At 50.3% G+C, this 22645-nt stretch overlaps 1 protein-coding gene across 6 annotated transcripts in view; it reads left to right on the top strand.

The window, feature by feature from the left end:
- The window catches only part of TSC22D1 (TSC22 domain family member 1), a 106586-nt gene extending 94651 nt beyond the window's left edge, over window positions 1-11935 (top strand). For 3 of the 6 annotated variants that reach the window (XM_068165324.1, XM_068165323.1, XM_068165329.1), the window contains 2 exons: window positions 9031-9082; window positions 10335-11935. In XM_068165324.1, the coding sequence (XP_068021425.1) occupies window positions 9031-9082; window positions 10335-10592 (310 nt within the window). In that variant the 3' untranslated portion in view covers window positions 10593-11935. Of the gene's footprint in view, window positions 1-7926; window positions 8004-8271; window positions 8601-9030; window positions 9083-10334 lie in introns of those variants that run through there. The other 3 variants (XM_068165331.1, XM_068165328.1, XM_068165330.1) reach the window with 3 other exon arrangements.
- The last annotated feature ends 10710 nt before the right edge of the window (window positions 11936-22645 follow it).

The following is a 22645-nucleotide window of genomic DNA, read 5'->3' on the forward strand; positions in this document are numbered from 1 at the left end:
CCATGGCACAGCTTGAGGCCATTCCAGAATAGAATGGAATGGGAATGGAATAGGAATGGAATGGAATGGAATAGAATAGAAATGGAATGGAAGTGGAATGGAAGTGGAAGTGGAATGGAAGTGGAATGGAAGTGGAATGGAATGGGAATGGAAGTGGAATGGAATGGGAATGGAATGGAAATGGAATAGGAATGGAAATGGAATAGGAATAGAATGGGAGTGGAATAGGAATGGAATGGAAATGGAATAGAATGGAATAGGAATGGAATGGAAATGGAAATGGAATGGGAATGGAAATGGAATGGAAATGGAATAGGAATGGAATGGAAATGGAAATGGAATGGGAATGGAAATGCAATGGAAATGGAATAGGAATGGAATGGGAATGGAATAGGAATGGAATGGAATAGAAATGGAATAGGAATGGATTGGAATAGAAATGGAATAGACCAGACCAGGTTGGAAGATCATCATGTCCAACCTCTCACCCAACACCATCTAATCAACTAAACCATGGCACCAAGCACCCTATCAAGTCTCCTCCTGAACACCTCTAGTGATGGTGACCCCACCACTTCCTCAGGCAGCCCATTCCAATAGGCAATCACTAGTTACTTCTGAGAAAAGACCAGTGCCTACCTCTCTACAACCTCCTTTCAGGTAGCTGTAGAAAGCAATCAGGTCTCAATTTAATCATTTAATTTATTTGAAGAGCCAAGCTTCTGGCGAGCTGCTTGCTTAGCAGCATATTGTATTCTGCCCTGCTGCTTTCTCAGTGACCCATCTCAAGGTGCTTGTTTTTTTAGGTTGGTGAGTTGCTTCATTTTTCCTATCACTTTATGCAGTTTGTGAACACCAGGGGTGCTCCACAAGAGTAGAATAGAATTAACCAGGATGGAAAAGACCTTCGAGTTCATCGAGTCCGGCCTATCACCCAACACCATCACGGGACCAAGTGCCTCATCCAGTCTCCTCTTAAACACCTCCAGTGATGGTGACTCCACCACCTCCCTGGGCAGCACATTCCAGTGGCCAATCTCTCTTTCTGGGAAGAACTTCTTCCTAACCTCCAGCCTAAACCTCCGCTGGCACAGCTTGAGACTGTGTCCTCTTGTTCTGGTGCTGGCTGCCTGGGGGAAGAGACTAACCCCCACCTGGCTACAACCTCACTTCAGGGAGTTGTAGACAGCAAGAAGGTCTCCCCTGAGCCTCCTCCTCTCCAGGCTAAGCAACCCCAGCTCCCTCAGTCTCTCCTCACAGGGCTGTGCTCCAAACCCCTCCCCAGCTTTGTTGCCCTTCTCTGGACACCTTCCAGCAACTCAACATCTTTCCTAAACTAAGGGGCCCAGAACTGGACACAGGACTCAAGGTGTGGCCTAACCAGTGCCAAGCACAGGGGCAGAATGACCTCCCTGCTCCTGCTGGCGACACTGTTCCTGATGCAGGCCAGGATGCCATTGGCCCTCTCGGCCACCTGGGCACACTGCTGGCTCGTGTTCAGCCTGCTATAGACCAGTACCTCCAGGTCCCTTTCTGCAAGCTTCCTAAGCTCTATGAGTCTCCCTGTAAGTGGATTAACAAATGTGAATTGTCATATACCCAGGGCTAAACAGAGGCATGGATTGGTCCAGAGCAGCACACATACAGACTGGGCTTTACAGGGCTGAGGAATTCCATAGCCATTCTCACCTCTGCTCTGGGAGTGTGAACTTGTAAGCTTCTGCAGGAGTTTAATGTTGCATAGTATCTGTTAATGAGCTGTTAAAAGAGATGGTTTTCAGTAATGCAGTAGTCATTTTGACTCCCTTCTGGTGCTGTGGGGGAGAGTGAGTGAGTCAAAATAATAATCTGAATGAAGTGCATGTTGAATGTCGTAGTGATGGAGAGGGGAGTTGGGGGAGAAACGAAGCAAGAGGAAAGGGCATTTGGAGGATTATTTTCCTTAGATCACAGTATCACAAAGGTTAGAAGAGACCTCAAAAAGATCATCAAGTCCAACCTGTCACCACAGACCTCATGACTAGACCATGTGGCACCAAGTGCCACGTCCAATCCCCTCTTGAACATCTCCAGGGATGGTGACTCCACCACCTCCCTGGACAGCACATTCCAATGGCTAACAACTCTCTCTGGGAAGAACTTTCTCCTCTTCTCAAGCCTAAACTTCCCCTGGTGCAGCTTGAGACTGTGCCCCCTTGTTCTGGTGCTGGTTGCTAGAGAGAACATAGTTTGTGTGCAATCACACAGCACTTACAGGATGGCCAAGGGATCAGGCCCAGCCAGCATGGATTTAGGAAGGGCAGGTCCTGCCTGACCAACCTGATCTCCTTCTATGAGCAGGTGACCCACCTGGTGGATGTGGGACAGGCTGTGGATGTGGTCTACCTGGACTTCAGCAAGGTCTTTGACACCGTCCCCCATAGCAAACTCCTGGCCAAGCTGTCAGCCCCTGGCTTGGATGGGAGCACACTGCGATGGGTTAGGAACTGGCTGGAGGCTGAGCCCAGAGAGTGGTGGTGAATGGTGCCACGGCCAGCTGGCAGCCAGGCACTAGTGGTGTGCCCCAGGGATCAGTGCTGGGCTCTGTGCTCTTTAACATCTTTATTGATGATCTGGATGAGGGCATTGAGTCCATCATCAGTAAATTTGCTGGACGACACCAAGCTGGGGCCAGGAGTTGATCTGCTGGAGGGTAGAGAGGCTCTGCAGAGGGACCTCGACAGGCTGGACAGATGGGCAGAGTCCAAGGGCAGGAGATTGAACACACCCAAGTGCCAGGTTCTGCACATAGGCCACAGCAACCCCATGCAGTGCTACAGGCTGGGGTCAGAGTGGCTGAGGGCAGCCAGGTAGAGAGGGACCTGGGGGGTACTGGTTGATGGTAGGCTGAACATGAGCCTGCAGTGTGCCCAGGCAGCCAAGAGGGCCAATGGCCTGCATCAGGAACAGTGTGGCCATCAGGAGCAGGGAGGTGATTCTGCCCCTGTACACTGCACTGGTTAGGCCACACCTTGAGTCCTGTGTCAAATTCTGGGCTCCTCAGTTTAGGAAGGATGTTGAGTTGCTGGAACGAGTCCAGAGAAGGGCAACAAAGTTGGTGAGTGGCTTGGAACACAGCCCTGTGAGGAAAGACTGAGGGAGCTGGGATTGCTTATCCTGGAGAAGAGGAGGCTCAGGGGAGACCTTCTTGCTCTATACAACTCCCTGAAGGGAGGTTGTAGACAGGTGGATGTTGGTCTCTTCTCCTAGGCAGCCAGCACCAGAACAAGAGGACACAATCTCAGGCTGCACCAGGGGAGGTTTAGGTTGGATGTTAGGAAGAAGTTCTATACAGAGAGAGTGATTGGCCATTGGAATGGGCTGCCCAGGGAGGTGATGGAGTCACCATCACTGGAGGTGTTCAGGAGGAGACTTGATGGGGTGCTTGGTGCCATGGTTTAGTTGTTTAGGTGGGTTGGATTGGTTGATGGGTTGGACGCGATGATCTTGAAGGTCTCTTCCAACCTGGTTTGGTTTGGTTTATTCATTAATTATATATAGTTTTTAACACAGCAACAGCAAAACACCAAGCTTTAAGTGTGGAGTTTAGCCTCTTGTCCTTGTCAGGCAGCTGACAGGTTGCTGAGGGAAGAACGTTAGAGATTAGCAGCGCTCTCCCCTTCCTCCTCCACGCTCCCACCCCCAGCGCTGGGGAGGAGAACGGCACGCTACGGTTTTTACTTCCCAGATCATCTGAGAGCTCAAAGCTTCCTCAAGCTATAAAGGGACACTAAACAGTTTGCCTTTTTTTTGATAGAGTGGGCAAAGCAGAACATGCATATTAATGTGCAGTCCTCCTTACGCAGCTGACAGCGTTCTATTGACTCATAACTCCGCTTGTAGGCATCTATAAATAAATGAGGGAACTTGCTGAAGTTAATGGAAGATGGCTGATGGGTTCAGCTGGAATTGGATTGAGCATCTTAGCTCTCTCTCTCCTCTCTCTTTTTTTGGTGAAGTTATATTAATATAAATTAGAAGAGGGCAATGTTATTGTCAGTTTATTCTGGGAGTGGGATAATTTCCTCTGTTGTAAGAGAAATTACAGCAGATAATGATTATCAATCACTCTGGCAGCACCAGCAATTGCCTGGGAATGTTTCTGTGCTTTTCTTTTCACATGTGCAAATGAAAGTGCATACAAATGTCTGCTGTCTGTCCTTGCAACAGCAAAGCAAGCCTTTCTGCTCAGGCACGTGAGTTTTGCTGTCTTCAAGGGAGTTGGTGTGTAAGAACCAGATTAGCAGGGATAGGACTTCTGTGTTTTCACACCTACTGTGCCCTTTTCCAGTTAAGGCCTTCAGGATGCAGGGATTGCCCCTGAGCTTGCTTCCAACTGCATTTTCGTTAATTAGAATCATAGAATCAGTGAGGTAGGAAAAGACCTTGGAGATCATCAAGTCACAGTATCACAGTATCACAGTATAACTTAGGTTGGAAAGGACCTCGAGGATCATCAAGTCCAACCTATCAACACAGACCCCATGACTAGACCATGGCACCAAGTGCCACGTGCAATCCCCTCTTGAACACCTCCAGGGACGATGACTCCACCATCTCCCTGGGCAGCACATTCCAATGGCGAGCGACTCTCTCAGTGAAGAACTTCCTCCTCACCTCGAGTCTAAACCTCCCCTGGTGCAGCTTGAGACTGTGTCAAGCCTGTCACCCAACACCTTATGGCTAAACAATGGCTTCAAGTGCCACGTCCAATCCTCTCTTGAACACCTCCAGTGATGGTGACTCCGCCACCACCCTGGGCAGCACAGCACCAGAACAAAAGGACACAGTCTCAAGCTGTGCCAGGGGAGGTTTAGACTCAAGGTGACAAGAAAGTTCTTCACCGAGCAAGTCGTTCGTCATTGGAATGTGCTGCCCAGGGAGGTGGTGGAGTCACCATCCCTGGAGGTGTTCAAGAGGGGATTGGATGTGGCACTTGGTGCCATGGTTTAGTCATGGGGTCTGCGGTGACAGGTTGGACTTGATGATCTTTGAGGTCTCTTCCAACCTTAGTTATACTGTGAAGCATACTGTGAACGTTCCAATGGCCAACAATCCAACATAGAATCATAGAATCAATAAGGTTGGAAAAGACCTCAAAGATCATCAAGTCCAACCTAGCACCCAAGACCTCATGACTACTAAACCATGGCACCAAGTGCCATGTCCAATCCCCTCTTGAACACCTCCAGGGACAGTGACTCCACCACCTCCCTGGGCAGCACATTCCAATGGCTAACAACTCTCTCCATGAAGAACTTTCTCCTCACCTCCAGCCTAAACCTGCCCTGGCACAGCTTGAGACTGTGTCCTCTTGTTCTGGTGCTGGTTGCCTGGGAGAAGAGACCGATCCCTTCTTGGCTACAACCACTTTCAGGTAGTTGTGGAGAGCAAGAAGGTCTCTCCTGAGCCTCCTCTTCTCCAGGCTAAACAATCCCAGCTCCCTCAGCCTCTCCTTGTAGGGCTTCTGCTTCAGACCTCTCCCCAGCCTTATTGCCCTTCTCTGGACACGTTCAATAGTCTCAATGCCCTTAAACTGAGGGGCCCAGAACTGGACACAGTACTCAATGTGTGACCTAACCAGTGCTGAGTACAGGAGCACATGCCCAGTATCTGCTATGGCAAGGGGGCATTTCTGACGTTTCAAAGTCCAATCCTTGATAAAATGTTAGTTTAGGTCCTGTAGGGCAGGAATTGATAGAAGAGTCTAGTACAGATAAGTGTGCTTTTGGAGCTGTGTGTTATATGATAGGCTTGATCTTTGAATATGATGAGTGTGGTTGCATGCAGTGAGTAACCTCTGCAAAGAAAGTTGTTGAAGTGCACATATGTGTGGTTAAGGGTGATTGTCCATCATAAAGCAGGAATCTGGAACCTGCTTCATATGTTCTAGTATGTTGCTTCTAACATCCAAGTGCCAGGTTCTGCACGTTGGCCACAACAACCCCATGCAGTGCTACAGGCTGGGGTCAGAGTGGCTGGAGAGCAGCCAGGCAGAGAGGGACCTGGGGGTACTGGTCGATGGTAGGCTGAACATGAGCCTGCAGTGTGCCCAGGCAGCCAAGAGGGCCAATGGCATCCTGGCCTGCATCAGGAACAGTGTGGCCAGCAGAAGCAGGGAGGTCATTCTGCCCCTGTACACTGCACTGGTTAGGCCACACCTTGAGAGTGTGTCCAGTTCTGGGCCCCTCCATTTAGGAAAGATGTTGAGTTGCTGGAAGGTGTTCAGAGAAGGGCAACAAAGTTGGGGAGGGCTTTTGAGCACAGCCCTGTGAGGAAAGACTGAGGAGCTGGGATTGCTCAGCCTGGAGAAGAGGAGACTCAGGGGTGACCTTATCACTCTACAACTACCTGAAGGGAGGTTGTAGACAGGTGGATGATGGTCTCTTCTCCCAGGCAGCCAGTACCGGAACAAGAGGACACAGTCTCAGGCTGCACCAGGGGAGGTTCAGGTTGGATGTTAGGAAGAAGTTCTATACAGAGAGAGTGATTGCCCATTGGAATGTGCTGCCTGGGGAGGTGGTGGAGTCACCATCATTGGAGGTGTTTAGGAGGAGACTTGATGGGGTGCTTGGTGCCATGGGTTAGTTGTTTAGGTGGTGTTGGATTGGTTGATGGGTTGGACACGATGATCTTGAAGGTCTCTTCCAACCTGGTTTGGTTTATTCTATTCTGGTTTATTGTTGTTAAATGTGCAAGTCACTACAATCAAGGGTTTGGAGTTTTAAGCTTCCTTTAATTTTAACCCAGTTAGGTGCTATCCTGTGCCATTTCCCCAGGTACTCAACGGGTGACAGGAGGGCTGTGCCCTTGTGGGGTGTGCTGCATGCAGCACGGGGAAAGTGACTGTGAGGAGCTCTTGTTCTTAAATGTGACCTCTGTGGCGAGCAGGATTAGTTTGTACTACTCTGCTGGCATTACTGAATGAAGGAATAGTAGCCTAGCACAACATAAATAAACTAAGAAGGATGATGCAGATACGCAAATGCTAAATATAGCTTTAAGATGATTATTCTGTGCCTCCTGGCTTTCCTGCTTCTCTGGGAGCAGCACCTGAGAAATCCACGGGGCTTCTAGTTCCTGGATAAGTTTGTTACAGAGAGTTTGAGAGGTTTCAGTTTTATTTTTGTGCCTTTAAGTAACCTAACACCTGGTGAACATGCAGATGGAGAAAATAGGTTTGGAGCCTGGCTGTTTCTCGCAGCAGTATTTTATGATGGGCTTATTCAGCCTTGGGGTCTCCTTCAGCAGTTACTGGTAAAGGGGATCACTTGGACTGGCTGTGGCTGCAGTGGCTGTGTTCCATGGATGTGGGAGAACGTAATGTTTGCTGGGAAACAGACCGGTTAGGTGGGAGAAGGTTTTTTGGGGGTAAATTATTAATGCATATGCTGCAACTTTTGTAAGCCTGCAAGTGCTCTGTGGTATGATCTAACTGAGCGAGCAGGCCTTCTCCCTGATGCTGTAGAACAGTGTCAGATGGCTTGGTGGATGGAGGTCGGCAGCTTTGTGCTGAGTGCACTTTCTGGGAATGGTCTGAAAGGGTTTGGGGGGCTAATGAGGCAGATCCAGTTTTACCTGCGACGTGCCCCGGTGTGCGTGTATGCCGGTTTCACCGCCGGTCACAGGCGGAGCGGGCAGCGCTGTGGGGTTCGGCTTTAGCCCCGCAGAGTGCAAACCTGCCGAGACGGGGGGGTCAGCGCGCCGATCCCCGGGCAGCCGCGGGTCGCTAGCGGCGACCCGCTGGGGCTCGGCGCGGGCGGCGCTGCCGTGCGCCGATAGGTGGCAGTGTCGGCGCGGCGACGGGACAGCCCCTCGGTAGCGCGTCCGCGCTCCCGCCGAGCCGACGGCAGCGGCTGGCAACCCGCCGGGCCGTGCCGGGGTTCCCCGCCGCTCCCCGAATCCTTCAGTTGTTATCACTGTGTTTAATTTCCCCTCCATTCGTGCGGGCGGACATCGGCACGGTGAGCCGCACTCCGGCAACCCGCGCGTCAGGGCTTCCAGGGCCGGGGGTGGTGGGCACAGTCCCGTCCCCGCCACGGGCGTGGAGTGCGGGCAGGGCACGGGCGTGGGGTGCGGGCAGCTGTTGGGGTATGTATCGGGGTGGGGGGGATGGGGGGGAGCGTTGAAACGCGCCTAATGAGATGCGGCGAGGCAGGGGGCGGGGTCCGAGCGGCTGCACAGCCAATAGACGGAGGCGGCGGCGCATAAATTATGGGGGGGGGCCGGGATGGCCAGGTTTTGTGCGGCGCGGCGGAGCTCTGACCTCGGAGCTGGCCGAGCGCAGCCCCGCGCCGTGAAGGGTACCGTCGCCCGGCCCCGCCGCCACCGCCCCGCCGCCCGGCGGAGCTGCCCCGCCGCCCGGTGCTCACGCACACGGACGGAGAGAGAGAAGTGAGACTGATTTCTGTGGGGAGCGTCTCTGGCCGCGATTGCATGAATGCCCAATGTTGTAGACCAGTGGCAATGGATCTAGGAGTTTATCAACTAAGACACTTCTCAATTTCTTTCTTATCGTCCTTGCTGGGTACCGACAACTCATCCCTGAGGCTCGACAGTAGGTAAATAAGTGTTGTGTCCGAGGGGTTCTGCCGGCGCAGCGGTAGCGGGGCAGGTGAACGCAGGGCTGGCTCCTTTGTCCGAGAGAGCCGCAGCGGCAGCTCCGGGCACCCGCATCGCCTCACCGGAGGGGCTGCCCGCTCCCGGCGCCCAGCGCTTCTGCCGCATCCTGCAGCTAAGCTCCATCTTTGTGGTCTGTTCGGGAGCAAAATGTCGGGATATCTGATCCGGCTGCGGGAGGGGGGTTCGGGGCGGCTTCATAGGTTGCTCTGCTGCATTGGAGCATCCCGGTGAGGCGGCGGCGGGTGGGCAGCGTGAGGATGACTTTCTCGGCCAACTGGCTACCGATGCCCGCGTCTCTTGTCTCTTCAATAATTCATCTGCAGCTAATGTATTTTTTTCCCCCCCCCTCTTTTCTTTTATCTGTTGCAGCTCTTCTGGTGCAAGTGTGGTAGCTATCGACAACAAAATCGAGCAAGCGATGGTACGTACTGTGTGATTGGGGCAGAAAACCTTGTTCGTGTTTAAAGCAGTAAACAATATGGGGATGTAGCGGTCGGTGGTTAACCCCTGCGCGGACGCATGTTCAGAGCGGGGCTGGGGAGGCAGGCGCGAGTTGGATTTTTGAGGGGCTTTTAATTTTTTTCTATCTTTTTGGTGTTTTATCGATCAGTAGCTTCCTGCAGAGAGGAATGCGCACGATCGCCTTATCGATGCCGTGGAGCGAATGACGGCATCGCTTTTGCCTCCTGCCTCCCGTAACGATTGATCACGCTCCCTCCGTGCGGCGGGGGAGGGGCGCTGCTGGGGCAGAAAGCGCCATTTGTTTGGGAGGATTTTTACCCCGCTTCCCAAATGGGGGGGGCTGTTTTGGGGTGCTTTATTTTTATAACTGGCCTTTTAGCGCATCTCGCTCAGGGCCACCCGTGCCCAACGGGCGCTTCCCCTGCGGGCTGCAGCCGAGCGGGCCATACTCCGCCGCGGCGCCTTTCTGCCGGCGCGGGCGTTGCGGTGTACGGAGCCGGCAGCTACCTCTGGGGGGTAGCCGGTGCGGCCCCCGCCCTGGCCCCGGCACGGTCCCGCTGCGCTGCGCCTGAGGCCCGGCCGCCCTTTGTTACTGGAGCGGTGCCTGAAGCCGTTCTCACGGGAGCCTCTGCCGGCTGTTGCTAGGCAAACTGCGAGCCTTTAACTCCCGGCTATAAATAACTCGGCCGCTCATTGGCCTGGGAGCGCTCTGACGTCATGGCGGTCGCGCAGGGCCGGCGGGAGGGAGGGAACTGCGGCAGCCTGCGCCGAGAACTGGCTGTAGCCGGCGCGCGGGGGGCGGGGCCAGGTGCCGGGGGGGCGGGGCCTGATGCTCGCCCGGCTCCGCACGTGTGCGGCGGGGCCGCCGCCGGCCGGCTCTGACAGACCCCCACGCTCCCGTCCCTCCCGCCAGTACTTTATTTCTCCCGCGTCCCCCTCGGGTGGCCGAGCCACAGTGTTCTGACTTGGCTCGGCCGCTGCGATGGAGAGCCGTTGCCAGCCCTACTCGCTCTGCTGAAGAGCTGCTGGCCCTGGGTCCGGCCCTGCGGGTATGAGCAGGGCACCGGTGTCCCTTGCTGGAATGTGCCTCTGCGTTAGAGCAGAGATGGGTTCACGCTGTCTCCCTGCAAAGAAGATTTGTTGAGCTGGGTGAAACCCCGGGCTGACACTGGGCTGCTTTCCTAATGCACATGGTCTCTTCTGTGTTTCAGGATTTGGTAAAGAGTCACTTGATGTATGCGGTAAGAGAGGAAGTGGAGGTTCTTAAAGAACAAATCAAAGAGCTGATAGAGAAGAACTCCCAGCTGGAGCAAGAAAACACTCTGTTAAAAACACTTGCCAGCCCGGAGCAGCTTGCCCAGTTCCAAGCACAGCTGCAGACTGGTTCCCCGCCTTCCTCTTCCCAGTCACAAGGGACAACGCAGCAGCCTGCTCAGCCGGCATCACAGGGGTCAGGGCCTTCGGCGTAGTTCAAGATGTTGCCATCGTGAGTGTTGGCCTCTGGACTGCCCAGAGCAAGAAGGACTAGGGGGAATCCACCACAGCCACTCTGCATCTATTTCAGTGCGCACTGCTGCCCAGCCTGAGGACTCCATGCCTTGCACACATCAGGAGAGGCTTCTCCCCGCCCTGTATTACGCACTCAGATCTGTCTCTCTCTTCCCTCCCTTCCCCCTTTGGCTTGAAGGAGTCTTTGTTCATAGGCTGATTGAGCCAAACAAACTTCTTCCAGAGAATTAGCACAAGCACACTGGGGACTTGAGCAGCTTCTGCAAACGGCTGAGAGAAACGAAGCTGCATGCCTGAATCCTTTTGGTTTGTGTTTTAAAGCTCTCGTTCATCCAGTGCTGTGACTGACACAAGTGCTTTTCGAGCTTGGAAATGCGAAGAAATAGACTGGAGTGAAAAATCGATGGCTCAATCCCCCCCCCCCGTAGCGCGCTGGGGTTCCAAAGCGAGGACTGGCACGTAGGATCTGAGAGGAAGAGAGAGAGAGACAGAGAAAGGTAAATCCAGTGTTTAACACTTAATTGTCACCTGAAACCTTAAGTGCAAACCTCTGCACCGTTTCCTGAAGCAACGGACAGGTGCATAAAGCTGTATCATAATAGGACGCAGGTAGATGACGACGTACAGTTTGGGGTCATAGAGTAATCGCCATGAAGGTTTATTTGCCTCCCTGTATATTTGTGTATTTAGTGTAATTACTTTGTAAAATAGCAAACTGTAACTATTTAGGTTGTACAGATTGAAGTTTAGTTGTTCCATTGGCTGATCTGAAGAAGTTTGGGAAGTGTTTTATTTGTTCTTTCTTTTTTTTTTTGGGGTGGGGAGGGATTGTTTATTTTATTGCTCCGTAAACACGAGTGCACCTAACGCCAGCCGGGCAGAATTTGGCAGATTCATGCTGTTTGTGTTAACTTCTGAAGTTCCCTGGCTGCTGCTGCTGCTGCTGCTGATCTTTGAAGTCAATCTTTTTGTCTGTTGCAGTTTGGTTCAAGGCAGGAAAACAACAACAAAAAAAAACCACAAACCCACCACCACTCCAAACAAAAATCATCAAATCCCTCTAGCGATGAGTTCAAGACCTCCCCACCCCCCAAAAAAAAACCAAACCAACATAAATCCCCCCCCAGAAACCCACAAAAGATTGGATTTCCTGGTATGGATTTCTGTTTTTTTGGGCATATGATCTGTATAGTAGTATGCATATGGGTTTTGTGCATGTTCTCTAAACCAGTTGTAACACGTCAATGTATTTAACTGTTGCACTTGTCAACTTTCAATAAAGCATACGATGTTGGTAAAACCACTGCGTGTCCCTTGCGCTGGTGTCCACTGCGGTCCCTCCCGGCCTGCTGCGGCGCCGGCCCTGCCTCGGCAGCCAGGTCGGGAAGCCGGGGCAGCTGTGCCTGAGCAGTGAGGTCAGTGAGGCAGCCAGTACCAGAACATGAGGACACAGACTCAGGCTGCGCCAGGGGAGGTTTAGGTTGGATGTTAGGGGGAAGTTCTCTGCAGAGAGAGAGGTTCTCTGCAGAGAGGGAGGTTCTGTACAGAGAGAGGTTCTGTACAGAGAGAGGTTCTGTACAGAGAGAGAGGTTCTGTACAGAGAGAGAGGTTCTGTACAGAGAGAGAGGTTCTGTACAGAGAGAGAGGTTCTGTACAGAGAGAAGTTCTATACAGAGAGAGAGGTTCTGTAAAGAGAGAGAGGTTCTATGCAGAGAGAGAGGTTCTATACAGGGAGGTTCTATGCAGAGAAGTTCTATACAGAGAGAGAGGTTCTGTACAAAGAGAGGTTCTCTACAGAGAGGTTCTGTACAGAGAGAGAGGTTCTAAGCAGAGAGAGAGGTTCAATGCAGAGAGGGAAGTTCTGTACAGAGAAGTTCTGTGCAGAGAGAGAGGTTCTATACAGGAAAGTTCTATACAGAGAGGTTCTATAGAGAGGTTCTGTACACAAGTTCTATACAAAGAGAGTTTCTATACGGAGAAAGAGGTTCTGTACAGAGAGAGAGGTTCTGCACAGAGAGAAGTTCTATACAGAGAGAGAGGTTCTATACTGAGTGGAATGGGCTGCCCGGGGAGGTGGTGAAGTCACCATCATTGGAGGTGTTCAGGAGGAGACTTGATGGGGTGCTTGGTGCCATGGGTTAGTTGTTTAGGTGGGTTGGATTGGTTGATGGGTTGGATACGATGATCTTGAATGTCTCTTCCAACCTGGTTTATTCTATGTATTCTATGAAGCGTAGGTCTTGGGCATGAGATCCTTCCTGTTGGCTTTGGGGCTTTGAGCTAAAAATGCCAGCAGAGTTCCTCCAGACCGCAGGGAGCTTGCAGCCAAAGGCAGGAATGGAAAGTAGGAAGCCTAGCTAAGCCTGACACCTTGATTTGGTCCAATCCTGTACAGGACTGTTGGGATGCCTTCTATAGTAATAATTAAACTGGAGCACAGGCACAGGTTTAGGCTGGATGTTAGGAAGAAGTTCTATACAGAGAGAGTGATTGCCCATTGGAATGGGCTGCCCAGGGAGGTGGTGGAGTCACCATCACTGGAGGTGTTCAGCAGGGGACTTGATGGAGTGCTTGGTGCCATGGTTTAGTTGATTAGGTGGGTTGGATTGGTTGATAGGTTGGACATGATGATCTTGAAGGTCTCTTCCAACCTGGTCTGGTCTATTCTATTCTTCTCTTCTCTTCTAGTATTCTATTCTCTTCTCTTCTAGTATTCTATTCTATTCTATTCTATTCTATTCTATTCTATTCTATTCTATTCTATTCTATTCTATTCTATTCTATTCTATTCTATTCTATTCTATTCTATTCTATTCATCTGCTGTGAGATCAACCACAAAGGTAAAAATCCTGTGCAAGAGTTGTTACATAGCAGCAAACTGCCACGGCCTGGGACTGGTGGAAAGCAGCTCTGCCACCCTTAATTTGTGGTGGCAATGGCAGCAGACATTAGAGCTTCCCTGGCAGGCCAGCTGTAGCACTGCCTTCTCAAGATCCTCCTGCAGTGAGACCAGGCTGAAATCTTCATGTCCAAGAATTTTTCACCACCGTAGCTCTTGCCTTGATTACCTCATGCTCGAGAGTTGAAGTCGTGTGAACTCGGCCTGCTGTATCAATTCTGCCTTCTGAAACTGAGGGGAATGGTTTCCAGTTCTGCCTGAAGATAAAAAATTCCCTCTTCAGTGTGAAGAAAAAGATTGATTTGCTCTTTGCTTATTTTTCTCTTTATGTGTTTTCTCTTTACCAACTTAATGATGGTTAAGTTGTGAGTGGGTTTAAATCTACACATTTCTAGGGGGAACGGATGTGATGATTGATAACTTGAAATCAGGGAAGCAAAGGAATTTGTATTTGCTGGTGTTCAGAATGCAATGCTTGGATGCTTGGATGCTTACAAGCCCTATGAGGAGAGGCTGAGGGAGCTGGGGTTGTTTAGCCTGGAGAAGAGGAGGCTCAGAGGTGACTTCATTGCTCTCTACAACTACCTGAAGGGAGGTTGTAGCTAGGAAGGGGTTGGTCTCTTCTCCCAGGCAACCAGCACCAGAACAAGAGGACACAGTCTCAAGCTCTGCCAGGGGAAGTTTAGGCTCGAGGTGAGGAGAAAGTTCTTCACAGAAGGAGTTAGCCATTAGAATGTGCTGCCCAGGAGGTGGTGGAGTCACTGGAGGTGTTCAAAAAGGGCTTGGACGTGGCACTTGAAGCCATGGTTTAGTAGTCCTGAGGTCTTGGGTGACAGGTTGGCCTTGATGATCTTTGAGGTCTTTTCCAGCCCTACTGATTCTATGATTCTATTACTGTTACTGGGGTTAGTATGTCAAATTTAGAATAGGATAGAATAGGATAGGATAGGATAGAATAGAATAGAATAGAATAGAATAGAATAGAATAGAATAGATCAGATCAGATCAGAATAGACCAGGTTGGAAGAGACCTTCAAGATCATCGCGTCCAACCCATCAACCAATCCAACACCACCTAAACAACTAACCATGGCACCGAGCACCCCATCAAGTCTCCTCCTGAAATTCTCATGAGTGTGTCTCTCTGGGCATGTGAACTTTTATCTCATGGTTTGTGTACTCTGGGGTTGCTTAGCCTGGAGAAGAGGAGGCTCAGGGGAGACCTTCTTGCTGTCTACAACAACCTGAAGGGAGGTTGTAGCCAGGTGGGGGTTGGTCTCTTCTCCCAGGCAACCAGCACCAGAACAAGAGGACACAGTCTCAAGCTGTGCCAGGGGAGGTTTAGCTGGATGTTAGGAAGAAGCACTTCATGGAAAGAGTGAATTGGCCATTGGAATGTGCTGCCCAGGGAGGTGGTGGAATCACCATCCCTGGAGGTGTTTAGGAAGAGACTGGATGGGGTGCTTGGTGCCATGGTTTAGTTGATTAGATGGTGTTGGGTGATAGGTTGGACTTGATGATCTCTGAGGTCTTTTCCAACCTGATTAATCCTCTTCTCTTCTAACATGTATAATGTAAGAGTGTTCTTAATGACAAAATGCCAGAGAGAGATGCAAGATGCCTTTTATTTTTTGGTGGATTAAGCTAAAATTAGGACTTGATCATAGCCTTTGTGGCAGTACTGCACTTGAATTACTGGGATCTGACAAAAGGAATGCTAATTCTGGTGCTTGTTAAATGGTTTCATTGTCTCCAGTTGCCTTTCTGTTCTGAATGTTTTTTTTTGAGCACTTCCAGGCCATAACATTGAGTATATATAAAAAAGGTTAATATTAACATGCAGAGAGGCTTTGTCACCCATCTTGCTGACCAAACCTTGCACAGCATTTTTTGTTTCAAAAGGAAATTGGCCTCTGGGGGCAATTTTTCCTTGTTTAATTATTTCAAACTGTCCTTTGTAATATCACAGAATCAGTAAGGTTGGAAAAGACCTCAGAGATCATCGAGTCCAACCTAGCACCCAGCACCTCAGGACTAACTAAACCATGGCTTCAACTGCCACATCCAATCCCTTCTTGAACACCTCCAAGGAAGGTGACTCCACCACCTCCCTGGGCAGCACATTCCAATGGCCAATCTCTCCTTCTATGAAGAACTTCTTCCTAACATCCAGCCTAAACCTCCCCTGGTGCAGCTTGAGACTGTGTCCTCTTGTTCTGGTGCTGGTTGGCTGAAGGTTTTTGGTGAGATAATGCATCAGTAAGTTTAATACACTGTGTTCAATGTTGACCATTTTGATCATTGAATCATAGGTGCTGAATAGTCTTAAGACTATGGAGGCAGGTATTGGAGCTGTTCAATAGTGGGGCTGTTCAGTCTGCAGAAGAGAAGGCTCTGAGGAGACCTCATTGTGGCCTTCCTGTATCTGAAGGGGGCCTACAGAAAGGCTGGGGAAGGACTTCTCAGGACCTGAGGTAGTGATAGGGCTAGGGGGAATGGAATGAAGCTGGAGGTGGGGAGATTGAGGCTGGAGGTGAGGAGGAAGTTCTTCCCCATGAGAGTGGTGAAGCCCTGGACTGGGTTGTCCAGGGAGGTGGTTGAGGCCCCATCCCTGGAGGTGTTTAAGCCCAGGCTGGCTGAGGCTCTGGGCAGCCTGATGTAGTGTGGGGTGTCCCTGCCCATGACAGGGGGGTTAGAACCAGATTATCCTTGTGGTCCCTTCCAACCCTGAATGATACTATGAATAGGTGCTGAAGTTAGGCAGAGCAGTGTTGGGTTTTTTTGCTGAGATTAATTTGGCAATAGCTTTGGCAAGACTGCAGCCTCTCTCTGTGAAACTGCTTCAAGTTGACTAAGATTGCACTTGAGACCCAAATGAAGAGTAGTCATTTTAGAACAGAACAGAACTAACCAGGTTGGAAAAGACCTTCAAGACCATCACTTCCAACCTCTGACCCAACACCATCTAATCAACTAAACCATGGCACCAAGTGCCCCATCCAGTCTCTTCTTAAACAGCTCCAGGGATGGTGACTCCACCACCTCCCTGGGCAGCACATTCCAATGGCTAACAACTCTCTCTGTGAAGAACTTTCTCCTCATCTCAAGCCTAAATTTCCCCTGGCACTGCTTGACATTGTGTCCTCTTGTTCTGGTGCTGGTTGCCTGGGAGAAGAGACCATCATCTGCCTGTCTACAACCTCCCTTCAGGTAGTTGTAGACAGCAATAAGGTCACCCCTGAGTCTCCTCTTCTCCAGGCTAAGCAACCCCAGCTCCCTCAGCCTCTCCTCCGAGGGCTGTGCTCCAAACCCCTCCCCAGGCTTTCTTGCCCTCCTCTCTTGCATTGTAACACTTCCTGGAATGAATTGTTTTGATTTTTGCTTTTGTTCTAGAGCAATTAATTTTGCAGAGCACTTTGCATCAAGTGTTATCAATAGTCAGAAAGTGTTGTCTCTTGTAGCAGAATTTTACTTGGTACAAGCCAGGAAGTCCTTAGGTTTTCATCCACAGTAGGGAGACAAATCAAATGTAATCTGTCTTTTATATGTCAGGCTTTGTATTGTCTGCATGTCTCCAGTTCAGTAACTCTTGAGGCTGTATTCAAGCTGTTTGTCATTTAACTTCTCGTTGCCAATTAGCTGCACACTTCCTTTGTTTCAAACAGCAATATGATAAAGTAGTCTGAAGCAAATTCTCACAGAGACTCAAGTCTTTCTCTTGGAACTTCTGTGGTTGCATTTCTTGTTTCCTTTACACCAATTATTTCTGGCACATAATTCTAAAGCAAATCCAGTCTGGCCAAACTATGAAGGCTCTGTAAATTAGAATGGAGTAGAGTAGAGTAGAGTAGAATAGAGTGGAGTAGAATGGAATAGAGTGGAGTAGAATGGAATAGAGTGGAGTGGAATAGACTAGAGTGGAATAGGAATAGGAATAGGAAAGAATAGACTAGGAAAGAATAGACTAGGAAAGAACAGACTAGACTAGACTAGAATAGAATAGAATAGAATAGAATAGAATAGACCAGGTTGGAAGAGACCTTCAAGATCATCGTGTCCAACCTGCCATCCAACACCACCTAATCAATATTTGGGGAAAAGAAATATTCTTCCATTACATGCCTGAAAACTGTCCAGAGAACAGCCAGACAAAGCCTCCCAGCAGCAGCAGGGGAGTCAGTGCAATGCTGTAGAGATGTCTCTCCTTGATTCTTAGGGAATAAAGCAATGGCCTGGGAGGCAGCTTCCCATCTTTCAACTGGAGAAAGCCAGCAGGAGCAGGGAGGTCATTGTGCCCCTGGACTCGGCACTGGTTAGGCCACACCTTGAGTCCTGTGTCCAGTTCTGGGCCCCTCAGTTTAGGAAAGATGTTGCTAGAAAGTGTCCAGAGAAGGGCAACAAAGCTGGGGAGGGGTCTGGAGCACAGCCCTGTGAGGAGAGGCTGAGGGAGCTGGGGTTGCTTAGCCTGGACAAGAGGAGGCTCAGGGGAGACCTTCTTGCTCTCTACAACTCCCTGAAGGGAGGTTGTAGCCAGGAGGGGGTTGGTCTCTTCTCCCAGGCAACCAGCACCAGAACAAGAGGACACAGTCTCAAGCTGCACCAGGGGAGGTTCAGGCTGGATGTTAGGAACAAATTCTTCATAGAAAGAAATTTGCCAGTGGAATGTGCTGCCCAGGGAGGTGGTGGAGTCACCGTCCACTGGAGGTGTTCAGGAGGGGATTGGATGTGGCACTTGGTGCCATGGTTTAGTAGCCATGAGGTGTTGGGTGACAGGTTGGACCTGATGATCTCTGAGGTCTTTTCCCACCTTGTTGATTCTGTGCTTCTCAACTTTAAACAAGTTTCAGGTCCAAGGCTTTTCCTAAAGGGGAAATCACCCCAGTGCCAACCACCGCTGGTCAGCGGCGCTTCAGATGTACGAAGCTAAACGAAGAGTGGCTGCTGCAGTGAGCTTCTGGGAAGCCTGGAATGAGCTTAGGCATTTGAAATGCATGTTTGAAGGCATTCTGAGAAACACCTGCCCCTGGCACAGTGCTCTTCCTGCGGTGAGTAAGCAGGCTCTGCTGCCTGCCTTTAGTACCCGCTGAGCTGGGCCAACAAACAGCGTGCTTGAAAATCCCGTGGCAAGGAGTTTCCAGCAGGCACTGGCAACTGCCCTCCTGAATCAGGGTCCAGTTTTCCAGCAGGAGCAAAGCCAAGCTCAACAATCAAGTTAAAAGCCAAGCAGTGAATAAACTGACTTCCTCACGTTGTAAACACATGGGAAGGAGCAGCAGCTCCAAAGGGAAAATGAGCAGAACTGAAACGATGCCCCAGGGGGTGGCTGCTCAGCGAGGGGTCCCCAGGAGAGTCCTGCTGGGCTAAGAGCAACAGAGTTTGGGCAGGAGGTGGCCAAGAGGCCCCCAAAATGTAGCACAACAGGACATTGGGTATGGTCTGATGGCCAGCTGAGAAAAGGGAAAACAGTTCTTGAAAGTCACATTCTTGAGCTAAGCCAGGTTCTGAGATCATCCTGAAGCTTAACTTTGACTCTTCATCTGTGGGGGGTGGGGGTGGTTTGTCAGTGATGTGTATGTGGTAACATGTACTGGATGCACTTCAAGCCATCAGGAGGATGTGGCTACTGAAAAGGTCCTAACATTGGAATGGGCTGTCCAGGGAGGTGGTGGAGTCACCATCCCTGGAGGTGTTTAAGAAGGGACTGGATGAGGCACTTGGTGCCATGGTTTAGTTGGTTAGATGGTGTTGAGTGATAGGTTGGACTCCATGAGCTCAAAGTTCTCTTCCAACCTATTCTATTCTATTCTATTCTATTCTATTCTATTCTATTCTATTCTATTCTATTCTATTCTATTCCATTCCATTCCATTCCATTCCATTCCATTCCATTCCATCCCATCCCATCCCATCCCATCCCATCCCATCCAAATTTGCAGTCTTCGTGTTTGAGTTGACTGAGAGCTCTGTTAACCTTCTCCCTCTTTAGAGCTCTACAGGCAGAGTAAACCAGTGAGAGGCTGAGACCTAGCAAGTGCAAGCTCAAGGCACATCCACCTGAATCTTGGAGATAAATAAAAGGGCAGTAAATAAAACTTCTCTCTTCCAAAACAAAGTCAAGAAGAACAAACTTCTCAGCACAGGTTAGGCCACACCTGGAGTCCTGTGTCCAGTTCTGGGCCCCTCTGTTTAGGAAAGATGTTGAGTTGCTGGAAGGTGTCCAGGGAAGGGCAACAAAGCTGGGGAGGGGTTTGGAGCACAGCCCTGTGAGGAGAGGCTGAGGGAGCTGGGGTTGCTTAGCCTGGAGAAGAGGAGGCTCAGGGGAGACCTTCTTGCTGTCTACAACTCCCTGAAGGGAGGTTGTAGCCAGGTGGGGGTTGGTCTCTTCTCCCAGGCAACCAGCACGAGAACAAGAGGACACAGTCTCAAGCTGTGCCAGGGGAGGTTTAGGCTGGAGGTGAGGAAGAAATTCTTCCCAGCAAGAGAGATTGGCCATTGGAATGTGCTGCCCAGGGAGGTGGTGGAGTCATTATCCCTGGAGGTGTTGAAGAGGGGATTGGATGAGACACTTGGTGCCATGGTTTAGTTAGTCCTGAGGTGTTGGGTGATAGGTTGGACTTGATCTCTGAGGTTCGGTTCGGTTCTGTTCTATTCTATTCTATTCTATTCTATTCTATTCTATTCTATTCTATTCTATTCTATTCTATTCTATTCTATTCTATGGGAAGGGAAGGAGATGAACTTGTTTGGGGATGATTTAAATTACTGGGAGCTGCTTTCCAGTCCAGCCTGCATTCAGGATGCCTTGGAGCCGGAAGCTGGGTGCTCAGATCTCCCCCAGAAATCAAGTATCTGCCTGCATTATGCTCCCTGTGGAGGCTGTGCTAAATGGTCATTTCTTCCTGCCATTAGTTTTATTACTGAGAGCCAGCATGTTCTGCCTCTCTGCTGCTGCTGCTTTAATTGAGGCTTTGCTACCAGATAGCCATCAGAAAAGACATCTGCAATTCAATTACATATGTGCTTAAACTCATGATCTCTGTGAAACTGGCTGCTGCCAGAACAGTGTGCCCTCCACTCTCTGGGCTCTCTGGGCCACAGCTGGCAGGGCTCTGCTCCAGCACTTCTGCCTCCTGTCCTGCTGGCACTGCTTGTAGATGCAAGGGGTCATTTCTTGTAAGAATCATAGAATGACCTGCAAAGGTCATCTGGTCCAACCCCTGCTGTAGCAAGCAGGGGCATTAGGAATAGTGTGGCCAGCAGGAGCAGGGAAGTCATTCTGCCCTTGGACTCAGCACTGGTTAGGCCACACCTTGAGTCCTGTGTCCAGTTCTGGGCCCCTCAGTTTAGGAAGGAGGTTGACTTGCTGGAACGAGTCCAGAGAAGGGCAACAAAGTTGGTGAGGGGTTTGGAACACAGCCCTGTGAGGAGAGGCTGAGGGAGCTGGGGTTGCTTAGCCTGGAGAAGAGGAGGCTCAGGGGTGACCTCATTGCCCTCTACAACTACCTGAAGGGAGGTTGTAGACAGGTGGGGGTTGGTCTCTTCTCCCAGGCACCCAGCACCAGAACAAGAGGACACAGTCTCAAGCTGTGCCAGGGGAGGTTCAGGTTGGATGTTAGGAAGAAGTTCTACACAGAGAGAGTGATTGCCCATTGGGATGTGCTGCCCAGGGAGGTGGTGGAGTCACCATCACTGGAGGTGTTTAGGAAGAGACTGGATGGGGTGCTTGGCGCCATGGTTTAGTTGATTAGATGGTGCTGGGTGATAGGTTGGACTGGATGATCATAAAGCTCTTTTCCAGCCTGGTTTATTCTGTATTCTATTTCTTTTCTGGTATCTCTCTCAGTGTATCACAGCTTGTTGATTTTTTTTCAGCTCTTTTCCTCAGAAACTGAAGGCATGAAGCTGACTCATTCTTAATGGAAATTCGGAGTCTCAAAGGAGCAGTATGATTTCAGGAGCTCCTATTTTCCCAGGAATATCAAGTCTATCTGGGTTTATGATAAGCTCACCAGAAATTAGCAATACTGAAGGTATATCCTTCAACAAGAACAAGGGAATAGAGTAGAGTAGAGTAGAGTAGAGTAGAGTAGAGTAGAGTAGAGTAGAGTAGAATAGAATAGACCAGGCCAGGCCAGGTTGGAAGAGACCTTCCAGATCATTGAGTTTAACCCATCAACCAATCCAACACCACCTAAACAACTAAACCATGGCACCAAGCACCCCATCAAGTCTCCTCCTGAACACCTCCAGTGATGGTGACTCCACCACCTCCTTGGGCAGCCCATCCCAATGGGCAATCACTCTCTCTGTGTAGAACTTCTTCCTAACATCCAACCTGAACCTCCCCTGGCACAGCTTGAGACTGTGTCCTCTTGTTCTGGTGCTGGTTGCCTGGGAGAAGAGACCAACCCCCACCTGTCTACAACCTCCCTTCAGGTAGTTGTAGAGGGCAATGAGGTCACCCCTGAGCCTCCTCTTCTCCAGGCTAAGCAACCCCAGCTCCCTCAGCCTCTCCTCACAGGGCTGTGCTCCAAACCCCTCCCCATCTTTGTTGCCCTTCTCTGGACACCTTCCAGCAACTCAACATCTTTTCTAAACTGAGGAGCCCAGAACTGGACACAGGACTCCATGTGTGTCCTAACCAGTGCTGAGTCCAGGGGCAGAATGACTTCCCTGCTCCTGCTGGCCACACTGTTCCTGATGCAGGCCAGGAAATGCATCTGAAATGCCTCTTATCGGTTGCTCAAAAAAGAGCAATTTTGTACCCTAAGTAGTTTGTGTGGTGACTCATATGCAAATAATTACTTTTGGAGAGGGAGTAACAGCTGACATTGTTTGGGCTCATGAAAAGCAATTCAATCTGTTCCTTAAGGCAGGAATAAAGGCTGCAACTTCATCTTCAGAAATGGAGAAGAGAAATGGCTGCTCACTTTTTGCTGCAGAAGCAGGTGAGGGGAAGCAGCGTTCGGATGGGGTGGCGCGCTGCCGCAGCTCTGCTGGGCCTCTCAAAGTCAAGCACTGCTTCAGAGGCACTGCTGAGGCAGAAGGATAGTGAAGAGGTGACTGGGTACAATCAGCACAGCTTCACCAAGGGCAAATCCTGCCTGGCAAAC

The sequence above is a fragment of the Melanerpes formicivorus genome, unplaced genomic scaffold (genome assembly GCF_026170545.1).
Source record: "Melanerpes formicivorus ecotype bairdi unplaced genomic scaffold, bMelFor1.0.p_v2 SCAF_87, whole genome shotgun sequence".
Lineage (NCBI taxonomy): Eukaryota > Metazoa > Chordata > Aves > Piciformes > Picidae > Melanerpes > Melanerpes formicivorus.